The sequence below is a fragment of the Balaenoptera borealis genome, assembly GCF_965194805.1.
Source record: "Balaenoptera borealis genome assembly, chromosome: 20".
Lineage (NCBI taxonomy): Eukaryota > Metazoa > Chordata > Mammalia > Artiodactyla > Balaenopteridae > Balaenoptera > Balaenoptera borealis.
The window spans coordinates 43,286,719-43,297,523 of NC_138879.1; the positions used below are offsets into that span (position 1 = coordinate 43,286,719).

A 10,805-nucleotide genomic window follows, 5' to 3' on the forward strand; every position below is an offset into this window, starting at 1 on the left:
AAGCTGGTGGGACGAGGCTGGCAGCTACCCCTAGTTGTCCACAACTCGAGATACACATCAGCTCACTTCCGTAACAGAGAACAGCGCCTTGGGCCCAATCTCACAGTCGACCACCAGGAATTGCCAAATCTGAACACTGGGCAGAGCAGGCCCGCCCTGGGGTCTGGCCACGTGGTGCCCGATGCCTCGTTCTCGCCCTCACCCTCTGCCATGCAGGCAGCCAGTGAGCGGAGGGAAAATGCTTGGGCGTCCACGTTCCCCCAGGCAGCCTCTATCCAAACACTTCTCTCCTTTCTTTGGAAAGTTCAGGGGGAACGTGGTTTTCCAGCTCCTGCCCTGAAGAAGTCAGCTTGATATGGTGGAAGGAACCCCAGACTGGGGATCTGGACACTTTGATTCAAGACCTAGAACTATCACGTGCCAGAGGTTATTTTGAAAACAGTGTCAATTTCTTTAAATTCCAGTAACGCGGTAACCACCACATTTACCAGGGGCTCACCACACACTGTGCCACGTGCTATTCACACACCATCTCATCAGGCCTCAGCACAGCCCTGAGGGCAGGCAGCTTATTGATGAGAAGACCAAGGCTTGGAGAGGTTACCCGGCTTGCCCCTGGTCACACAGCAAGGAGGAGAAGAACTGGGACCCGAGGCAGACTCCGTGTCCTCGCCCCGCCTGAGTTACTCAGGGTGCCAAGGAAGCAGACGGAAGCCTGCAAGGCCCGGTGGCAGGAACACCGGTCAGAGAGAGAAAGAAAATAGAGCCGGGCTCTAGTTCCAGCTCTGACATTACTACACCAAGTGACCTCAGAAGGTCTCGGACCTCTGTTCCCTCATCTGCAAAATGAGCAGATTGGACAAGATGCTTCCACCGACCTTCTAATAATCCACGGTCCTTGAGGTGGCGGCAGCCCCAGAAGGGCTGACACGGGCCAGGTGGCCGCACAGTCAGGGCCTGCCCCTGGAGAAGACATTAGAACCCAAGACAACGTGTGCAGGGACGTAGCTGGACTCGTTCGCTCCGGCATGTGCGTGCCTGTTCCGTGGCAGGCAGGCAGCCAGGCAGCAAACAACCTTGGCTCCCTTGGCCCCGCTGCTCAACCGCTATCCAATGCATTTCTGGGAGTGGTCAGGGATAAAAGGGTTAATTCAGCATGACTGCTGGGATCACTGGGGCAGGAGCAGGGTAGGGAAGCTGGCTTTGCGGTGGAGGGAAGTCCACAGACTCTAGGGGCCTGGACGCCACCTGATAAGGGGTTGGAGATGCAGAGCCTGAGTAAGGGAATCCCTCTCTGCTGGTGAATCCTGTGTCCTGGGGGCGCCGCCAATGCCCCTGACTCTGGGGCAGGTGCTTTCTTTGCGGCTCCTCACTAAACCACGCAGCAGTCTCATCTGAACCTCTTTTCAGCTCCCAGAACCCTCTTAAGCCAGCCTGCAGGGCTGTAAATGAGGCAGGCTTCAGGGTCAGGCTAAGGGAAGACCCTCAGGCTGGAGGCAAGGGGGCTGGACAGGGGAGACACTTGGGGAAAGCAAGCAGAAAAATCCTCCGGGCGCAGAAGTGGCTCTCTCTCCAGGAGCCGGGATTGGGAAGGAGCTGGTTTAGAGGCAGCGGCCTTCCCTATAGGGGCCTGGATCTCAGAAGCGGCCCTGTGCTTCTTCCAGCAAATTCTGGTTCCTGGTCAAAAGACAGTTGTCAAACGTCCACTGGGGGTTAAGACTCTGCGCTTGCACTGCAGGAGGCACAGGTTCGATCCCTGGTCGGGGAACTAAGGTCCCACAGGGCACTCGGCGTGGCCAAAAAAAAAAAAAGTCCACTGGGTATCAGACATCACTAAGAGAGTTTCCACTTCCATTAAACTCCCACAGTCACCCCTGGAGTTAAAGATGATCCTCCCCATTTTAGAGATGAAGAAATTGAGGCTTGGAGAGCTAATGTCGCTTGACCCCAGTCACAAAGTCAGTAAGGCTTGAACCCAGGACCCTCTGACCCCACATTCAGGGTTCTCCCCAGCAGCCCAGGCAAGCAGCTCCGTGTTGTGTTCGTAGCACGTTTGTAATTTCGGAGGGACAGTCAAGACTTGTCTGCTTCCCTTCTGGGAGATTAGCAAAGCTAGGGTCCCTTCTTGGAGTCCGGAAAATGCATGCTCCTAGTGGGAAGGGAAAAGGGGAGACAGGATCAAGTTCCTTTCAGTTCTCCCTTTTCCCTCTTGCTTGTTTGAGCTTGGAAAGCAATTGTGCTCTGTTGACTTAACAGAACTCTGCTCCAAACCCTTTTGCTCATTAAACATTTGGAGATCTTGAAGGCGTTTGTTAAGGGTGAACCTGGAAATGGTTTTCCAACCCTGGAAGCCTTTTATGGGTTAACGGGCTCCAGTCCCGTACCTGCCATGGACTTGCTATTTGACCTTGGGTCCTTGAGGGCACCTCCCTGGAGTTCAGGAAGGGACTGGGAGTGAAACTATCAGAGCATAACCTGAAAAAGAGGAGCTTGTAGGAAACCTATGGGAGCATTAACTAAAGGGTACATTACCTGGGCACAACTGTAAACATCAGGGGAGTAGATCAGAAATCAAAAATAAACCTAACCGGGCTTCCCTGGTGGCGCAGTGGTTGAGAATCTGCCTGCTAATGCAGGGGACACGGGTTCGAGCCCTAGTCTGGGAAGATCTCACATGCCGCGGAGCAACTGGGCCCGTGAGCCACAGCTACTGAGCCTGCGCGTCTGGAGCCTGTGCTCCGCAATAAGAGAGGCCGCGACGGTGAGAGGCCCGCGCACCGCGATGAAGAGTGGCCCCCGCTTGCCATAACTAGAGAAAGCCCTCGCACAGAAACAAAGACCCAACACAGCCATAAATAAATAAATTAATTTTAAAAAATAATAAATAAATAAACCTAACCACATATAAAAATTTACCAAATGATACAATTTCTCAGTGTATAAAGGAAGGCTTTCTTGGGACTTCCCTGGCTGTCCAGTGGTTAAAACGCTGTTCCCTCACTGCAGGGGGCATGCGTTCAATCCCTGGTTGGGGAGCTAAGATCCTGCATGCCTCGTGGAGCAGCCAAAAAGAAAAAAAAAAAACTTAACTAAGTAAGTAAATAAATAAATGAAGCCTTTCTTAATAAGTGATGCTGGTGTAAGTGGATAGGAATAGGATCTGGATGGAATAAAGGGTTAGACAATTTTTTTTTTAAATCAGAGAAAAAACAGTAGGAACCAGAAGCACATATTTATGCGATCTGAAGAGGGAAGAAAAGTGTCTCAGCTCCAAAGCAACATAAGGAATCATGAAGGAAAGGCCCAACAGATTCAACTGTAGAAAAATAAGACATTTTTACCATGATATTACACTATAACGACGGGTTAATATTTATGGTAACTTTAAAATCTAGTATTTAGGAAAACCACCCAAGGATATGAAAAGACAATTTCCTTGAGGAGAAGTTCAAACAGGAAACAAACACCTGGAACATCTGAGGGTCAACGTGATCTTCAGGTTTCCTGTCTGTTGTAATTTCTGGGACCTGTGAGGAAACACTGGGGAGGGGGTGAGGTTGGGTGGCGTGTTACACCCCTGCTTGAGCAGACCAGACAAATGTCCAGGATGCCGGGGGTGGGCGGTGGCCAGGTAAACTTCCAAGGGACTGGGGTCACCTGTTTTCTGCACCTCCAACTCCCCAAAAGGCATTCTGGCCATTGAGTTGAGGGGTGACCACATAGGACCAAAAGGCCAAGGTCATGGCTTCGAGCCCTTGGATCCAATTAGGGTCATGTTGGGTCAAAGCTACTCTACATGCTGAAGAACCAGACAGCACAGAGGCACTGGTCTAATTCCATTCCTAACACCTGGAAAAAGGTCCCAGCTGATCCTGGTTTGAAACCAGGTGACCGCTGGCATCCCCTTGACCCAGGATGGGAAGGAGGACTGACTGGGGCCAGCCTCCCAATCCAGTGACCTCGGGAAGGTGAATTCCAGGGTCACATTAGCTTACAGGGATTCTGACGGATGTCATGTGAATCCTACCCCATTCAGCAGAGTTTGACCCATCAGGGCTATTTCTGTAAGAAATTGTGGGAAGGCTGCCTGCAACCACCAGCCAAACATTCCTTCCTGAGTGCACCAAGTTCACCATCACCAAATCCTTCCTTTAAGTAGGCCCAGAGGAAGAGTCAGAAAGGATAAGACCCTTCAGCTTTCCAAATAACCCGGCATCCTTCTGAAGTTGTACATCCATTTATGAAGCTTCACACCGGCTTTGCATTCAGCCCTATCAAGGGAATGGTCCAGGGGGGCTGCACAAAGGAGGGGGAACAGACGCAGAGGGACTGGATATCTGCCAGAGGTCGGGCCCCCGCTCAGGAGCAGTTCTTCTCAAACACAAAGCACCCATAGGAAGGAAAACAACAGAAACAGGCTTCTAAAGCCGCGTGAGGGCTGGGGAGTGGACCTAAGGCAGAACTTATCATGAGAGAAAAAAACTGTCCAGAGTAAGTTTGGGGAGTTTCTTTCCGAGAGTTAATTTCGGCTGTCCAGAATGGTTTCTGGGTGGGCCTTCCCAGAAGCAGGTGGAGGCTCTTGGTGACACCCAGGATCGCCCTACAGTGGGAAAAATGGGATTTCATAGACCACGCGCTGATATTAGGTGCTGTACATTCTCTCTGCTCCCTCAAGCTCCAGATTCTTCCTCCTAAAAGTTTTCTTCCGTTCCCCCAAATAGTTCGTTTTACAATGTAAACACACACGCAGGGATTGGCAAAGGAAATTAATCAAATGAGAAAGACACAGACAGAGGGAAAAAAAGAATGATACACTTTGTTCTAGGTTTCGACTCTAAATCTGGCAGGAGGTGTGAAGGGCTGGCAGCTTGCTGGTCGTGGCATCCGTGGCAGCAGGCGGCTCCCTCCTGCCTCAGGGCGTCGGGCCAGAAGCTGCTGTACTCTTAAGAGCCGGAGGGAGAGATGGTCTATAGACCCCAGAGGGACAGGAGCGGCCGGATGCTCCCCAAGCCACAGCCAGGCCTTGTGTTAAGGTGGATGACAGCCCCCAATCCCCACCCCAGGCCCGCCATGCCTTTCAAGCTGAATTCCGTGTTGTCAGTCCCACTTGGCCATCTGCATTTAGCTGACTCCTCAAACTGAACTGGTCTAAAACCAAAGTTGTCTATTTTACAAACCCCCCTGCCCCCAGCCTGACTTTTCCTTCTCCTCCTAGGTGCAGAACCTCAAAGGTATACATGTGGTTCACCTCATCTATTCGGGTCTAATAAGATCTTCCAATTCTCCCATCACCATGCCCCACTTCCTTTCCACTCCCACTGTCATCTTCCAAGTCAAGGTGCTTGTCTCCATTCATGGCAGCAGGCTCCTGGCCAGTTTCTCTCATCCCTGCAACCCATCTCACCTCTATCTCACTCTCACACAGGATCTTCCCAAACCACTGCCTGGATCTGGTAACAAACTTGTCAAAAAAGCTTTCAAAGGCTTCCCCTGCCTCCAACAGGATGAGGTCTGGTCCATGCTACTTTTTCAGCTTTATCTACCTCTCCAACCCAGCACGTTCTCTCTGGCCCAACCAGACTGGTCTCTTAAAGTCACACACACTTCATGGTATAGTCATTTTCACCCCAGGACCACAATGCTCACTATTCCCCCACACTGGGACAGCTCTTGCCTCCTCTCCTTCTGCATCGCGAAACGGGGAAGGAGAAGGAAACACATAACAACAGCACGCAACAGGAGTACCAAGCAAAGAAGAGAACCATTTCCCTGTTGAAGGTCAAATGTCCGTCTCCCGGTTCCAAAGCCAACGCGTGGCACTTCCAACTCCATCCACCATGCCTAGGCTCTAGGCATTGCGAACAATCACATACAAGTTTCCGGCTATGACTCCCCCATCCCTGCAGCAAAATTAGAGTAGAGTCAGCTTTCAGAAGTGCTCATATCGAGTCGCGCTTCAAGGATGGCAGAGATTTGACTTCAGTGGCTCTCTGATGGTGGAGGGGGAAGAGGAAAGGGGATGTTAACCTAAGCCCTTCCCCCTCCTCCCCAGCCCCAAAGGCGATCCCCTGGCATACAGAGAACGTCCCAGGCTTTCAATACATATTGTCCAGTGTCTCCCTGGTATAAAGCCGGTCCTGGTGAAGTGGCGTTGGGAGGAGGAGGGAGGGAGAGAGGGAAGGATCTCTCAGGGGAGCCCCCCCCCAGCCGCCCCCCCCCAAACCTGGAGAGCAGGACCGTTCATATACAGAGCTGCGTTAAGCCACGCCCCCACATCACCGTCTCAGGAGTGCAGAGCTGGGGAAGCCCACGCAAGCAGGGAGACTGCGGGGAGGGCTGGAAGGAAGGGGGGGGCGGATTTAACTGCTCACATACCTGATCAAACAGGACTTTCCAGTGCTGGTAGAGAGGGAGGCCATACAGGAGAGGAGGAAGAAGAGAGAAAGAAAGAAACACACTTATCACCAAGGCCTCTGTAGCCTCCCAGCTGCTGCCCAGGCTCAGGGACCCGCATGGACAAGAGATCAGGAAAACCTGGGAGAAGCCTCCCAAACGAGTCTACACATAACAAAGGTGGGAGAACTCAGGTTGGGGAGAGACAGCGTCCCTCATTCTGGGACAGGCAGGAGGAGAGATGAGCAGAACAAGGGTGATCCTCAACAATTCCTAAAATAAAGTCGTCCAATTCTGTCCGAGGGCCTCTGATAACTTCTGCTGCCTAAAGCTCATCTCCGCGGGAATGCACGCCCAGGTGCAATCCCTGCAATTCCATCAGACCTTGCTGCAGCGGTCTCCACCTGCTGGGGGCCAATGACCCCTATCAGGAAAATCCACCCCTGCCTAAGTATTAACATTTTGCCTATAGTTTGGGAGGAGGGGGTTTCCGCCTGCACTGAAACCCACCCCCGGCCTCTTTCCAGACTGAGTCTAAGTGATGAGCACATGAGAGTCTGCCAGAGTGTTGGGGCCAGAAGCAAGTGAGGGGTTTAAGTTCAAGAGTTACAGGGGATATAACCCAATTCAGACTTTCCAGCTGAGGTCTGGTAGGTTGAGGGCCTGGCTTCACTTCCCTGTCCCCACCCTGAGAGGGAACGGGCAGGACGTGTGCCCAATTTTTCACCTCTGTTAGCAGGTTAACCTCGGGAGGGAGAAGCTTAAGAAACTCCAGTTCCCAGGACTCCCCAGTGCCGGCTCTGCCCACGGCTCCCAGGACCGGAGGGAGGGAGACACAGGCAGCAGATGGCAGGGAAGCCCTCTAGGGCAGCCCCTCCCTATCCTCGCCCAGGGGACCGTCGCTGGCACCGACGCGGTCTGGGGCTCGTAAGCCCCCCTCTGGGAGCAAAAGCGCTCCCAGCACTCCTCTCTCTCCTCCGGCCGGGCTCAGGGACAGGGGCCAGCTTGAATTTCAATCATTGTCGCGCAGGGCAGGTGCCGGGCGGGAGCTAATCCGGGAGCGGAGAAGGGGGTCGCCAGACCGGTCTGCGCCGCCGGGTTCTGGGGACTCTGCGGCGCCCACTCCTTCCCCGGACTCGGAGAGCCCGCAGGTCGCGAGTGGGAGGGGAGGGGAGCCACTGCTGTGACGCGGCCGCCTCTGCGGGAAAACGCCGTGTCCCAGGCACTGCACCAGCCGCGAGGAGGGGGCTCCGGCGGCCGACGGGTCCCCAGCACGGCGGCGGGCGCTGCGTTCCGAAGGGAAGCCCGGGGAGCCCAAGCGGGGGGTGGCGCGCGCGTTTCGGGGAGCCCGGTCCCTCCGCCCTCTCTCGCCCGTGGGGACCCGGCCAATCCGGGGCTCTCCCGCGTCACCCTGAAACCTCCCAGTGGCCCCGCGGGGGGCGAGCCGGGGGCAGCTCTCCCCCTGGAGCCCCCCAGAAAGTTTGCCCGGGCGGGGAAGAGGGCACTCACGTCCTCCGGCGCCGCCGGCGGTCGCTCCTCGACCTCGGGTTCCAGCTCCTCGATGCGCTCCGCCTCGGCGCAGGCGGCCACTGCGGGGCCCGGGCTGGGGTGCTCGCCCATGCCGAGGCGGCGTCCGGGGCCGGGCGCGGCTGCGGGGCTCGTCCCGGGGCGCCAGGCTAACTTTGCGCCGCGGCGGCCGCGCCGCTCGGAGCTCTCAGTGCGCGCCGCGCCGCCTCCGCGCCCGCCCCCATGGTCCCAGCCCCCGCGCCGCCGTCTTGCGACCCCGGGACGCCCGGCCCTCCGCCGCAAACTTCTCGGCTCCCGCGGCCCCGCCGGCCTCCGCCTCCGCCCCGGCCCCTACGCCCGGCTCCGAGGCGAGGGCGCCCTTGGGCCAGCCCCGGCCTCCCGGCTCCCCGCACTGCCTTCCCGCTCCCCGCTCCGCACCAGAGTCTCCTCCTCCCCGCGGACTCTTCGGGGGCGGCGCGCAGGCGGGGGCGGGGCTGCTCCCGGGACCGCCGCCCCCTTCCCCCCCCGCCCCCCACCGGGCGTCACCACCCGGGCCGAATCGGTCAGAGCGCCGCGGCCCAGGGAGGAGGAGGGCTGCGGCGGGCTTGGCGGGGAAGTGGCTGCACGGTCCCGGGCGGGGATGGCCCCATCCCCACCTGCCTCCACCCCGGGTTCAGGTCTGTCTCTCAGGACTGGGTCGGGGGTGGGGATGCAGCGTCTACTTGCCGAGACCCACCGGGTTAAAGATGACTTGGAGGCAGCAGAAGCGTGACGGTGGCAGGGGCGAGGTTTTCACTAAGTTGGCAATGTCGGAGTTAACTGGGAGTGAACTGGGGGCCGGAGGCTGGGAAGACAGGATGCCCTGACCACCCTTCCATCTCTCTTCACTTCGGTCTCAGATCCTGGGAGGTCCAGGCAGGCTCAGTAGTTTAGGGATGGGAGAAGTCAGGGGAGTCCCGGACCCCAGACCCTAAATCCTTCCCTCCCCACACCCCAGAGCTATGTGACAGTGCCCTGGCTTCATTGGACCAGGTTGACAAAGGTAAGACCAGGGAAGTGCCCCAACTGGGAGAGGGGAGGTAAAGCAACTACAGCAAGTAGGAATCAAGTTAGAGCAGAGGAATAGGGGTTCTAAAGAAAACAATTGGTGTCGTTTCCTTGCAGGAAAGACCTCCCAGGAGAGACTGTCTCCCTTAAGCCGAGGCCGTGCCTGTAAAGGGTGCCAGTGGCCGGCTGGGACAGGTGCCCGGCTCTCCCAGGGGGCTCAGGGATTCACTTCTGGTGATGTCCCACAGTCAGTCCCCAGCCCACACCTCCTTCCACTCCTCTTACCACCACCCACTCACCCACTGGCCTTTGCCCCTCTCCCTCCCTCTCAGAAACTGATGCTCTTCTCCAGTAGTGAAAGTTGCAATTAATGCTCTCATCTTCGTAAAGCAAACACATAACCCCAGCCCCAGGATCCAACCTGTGACCATCTCACCTGACAATGACTACTCCCCCTAAACACAGAGAAGGAAATTAACTCTGTTCTAATTAGGTGAGTTTGCTACAGACACCAATTTTCATCTCGGTTTCAGAAAGTGTGATCATTCCAACTATTTTTGTTTCTCACCACCCTCCCCCATCCCTACTCTACTAAGTCAAGATCCTGCCAAGATTTCCTTGTAAATAAAACTGCATAGGGTGTGATTTTGAAAACAGCCTTCAGGGGACAGAAGAGAGGCCGACACACATCTTCGTGGAAAGAAGCCCAGAAGGACAAGGGGTGGCTGGGGGCCCTGAGGTCAGTGTCACTGCCGGGTGACACCACCCGGGTGCTGGATGTGTTACACTTAGATCTTTGGGGCTGGAGAAGTGGGCCAGGAAGTGGGCGGTTCCAGGGGAGGGGGGAGGAGAAGAGCTCAGAGAGGGCTTGGTCTCTGTGAGGTGCCCAGCAGCCCTGGGCAGTGTTCTGACCCCAGCTGCCCTTTGGATTCTGCCTTTTCTCCAGCCCAGGAACAGCTCTTATCAACCTATCCAACTCTTTCATCTCCTCCAGTGGAAGGGACCTCAGCAGGCTCAGTTCAGTTCCCTGAACGCTTCTTGAGCTCCTACTAAGTGCCAGTGACAGAACTTTGGGAAGGGAGAGGTGGATAGCATCCAGACAGTGACCTTCAGAAACTGTTTAATTGGGGGTGACAGCCAGGGAAGTCCAGGGGGTATAGAAACCCAAAGGAGGGGGGTTCCTGTGGGTCCAAGAGGGCTTCCCAAAGGATATGCCCCAGAACCAGGCAAAGTGGGACATTCCAGGCAGAGGGAACAGCATGGGCAGAGGCTGGGCTTGGGAAGCAGTATGGTTTGGGAGGGGAACTACAAGCAATTTGGCATGGCTGGAAATGAGAGCAAGGTGCTCAATGTAAAGAACCCAGCCTGGAGTGGAGGGTCTGAAGGGCTGTGAGTTTCCTGAGAAAGGGGCTTGGACTTTACCCTGAGGGCAATGGGGAGCCATCGAAGGATTGTGAGCAGGAAAGTAATATTTAAAAAGATCCCTCCAGGGGGCTTCCCTGGTGGTGCAGTGATTGAGAATCTGCCTGCCAATGCAAGGGACACGGGTTCGAGCCATGGTCTGGGAAGATCCCACATGCCGCGGAGCAACTAGGCCCGTGAGCCACAATTACTGAGCCTGCACGTCTGGAGCCTGTGCTCTGCAACAAGGGAGGCCGCGATAGTGAGAGGCCAGCTCACCGTGATGAAGAGTGGCCCCCGCTTGCCGCAACTAGAGAAAGCCCTTGCACAGAAACGAAGACCCAACACAGCCATAAATAAATAAATAAATTAATTAATTAATTAATTAATTAAAAAAAAGAAATTATATCCTTTAAAAATAAAAAAATAAAATAAAATAAAAAGATCCCTCCAGGGAC

At 55.4% G+C, this 10,805-nt stretch overlaps 2 protein-coding genes and 1 long non-coding RNA gene across 8 annotated transcripts in view; 1 reads left to right on the forward strand and 2 right to left on the reverse strand.

Annotated features, from left to right (window-relative positions):
• Nucleotides 1-8,336, reverse strand: part of RHBDL3 (rhomboid like 3) — a 49,794-nt gene extending 41,458 nt beyond the window's left edge. For 2 of the 3 annotated variants that reach the window (XM_082370927.1, XM_082370926.1), the window contains exon 1: nt 7,903-8,336. In XM_082370927.1, coding sequence (XP_082227053.1) covers nt 7,903-8,013 — 111 coding nt within the window. In that variant the 5' untranslated portion in view covers nt 8,014-8,336. Of the gene's footprint in view, nt 1-6,375; nt 6,400-7,902 lie in introns of all 3 variants that reach the window. The other variant, XM_082370925.1, reaches the window with a different exon arrangement.
• Nucleotides 8,337-8,813: 477 nt separating this feature from the next.
• LOC309617946 lies at nt 8,814-10,750 on the forward strand. Its single transcript, XR_014238211.1, has 2 exons — nt 8,814-9,439; nt 9,543-10,750. It is a non-coding gene; the product is annotated as an uncharacterized lncRNA (long non-coding RNA).
• Nucleotides 10,332-10,805, reverse strand: part of RHOT1 (ras homolog family member T1) — a 91,150-nt gene continuing 90,676 nt past the window's right edge. For all 4 annotated transcript variants that reach the window (XR_014238198.1, XR_014238199.1, XR_014238200.1 and 1 more), the window contains one exon: nt 10,332-10,440. The gene's annotated coding sequence lies outside the window, so the exon portion shown is untranslated. The remainder of the gene's footprint in view (nt 10,441-10,805) is intronic.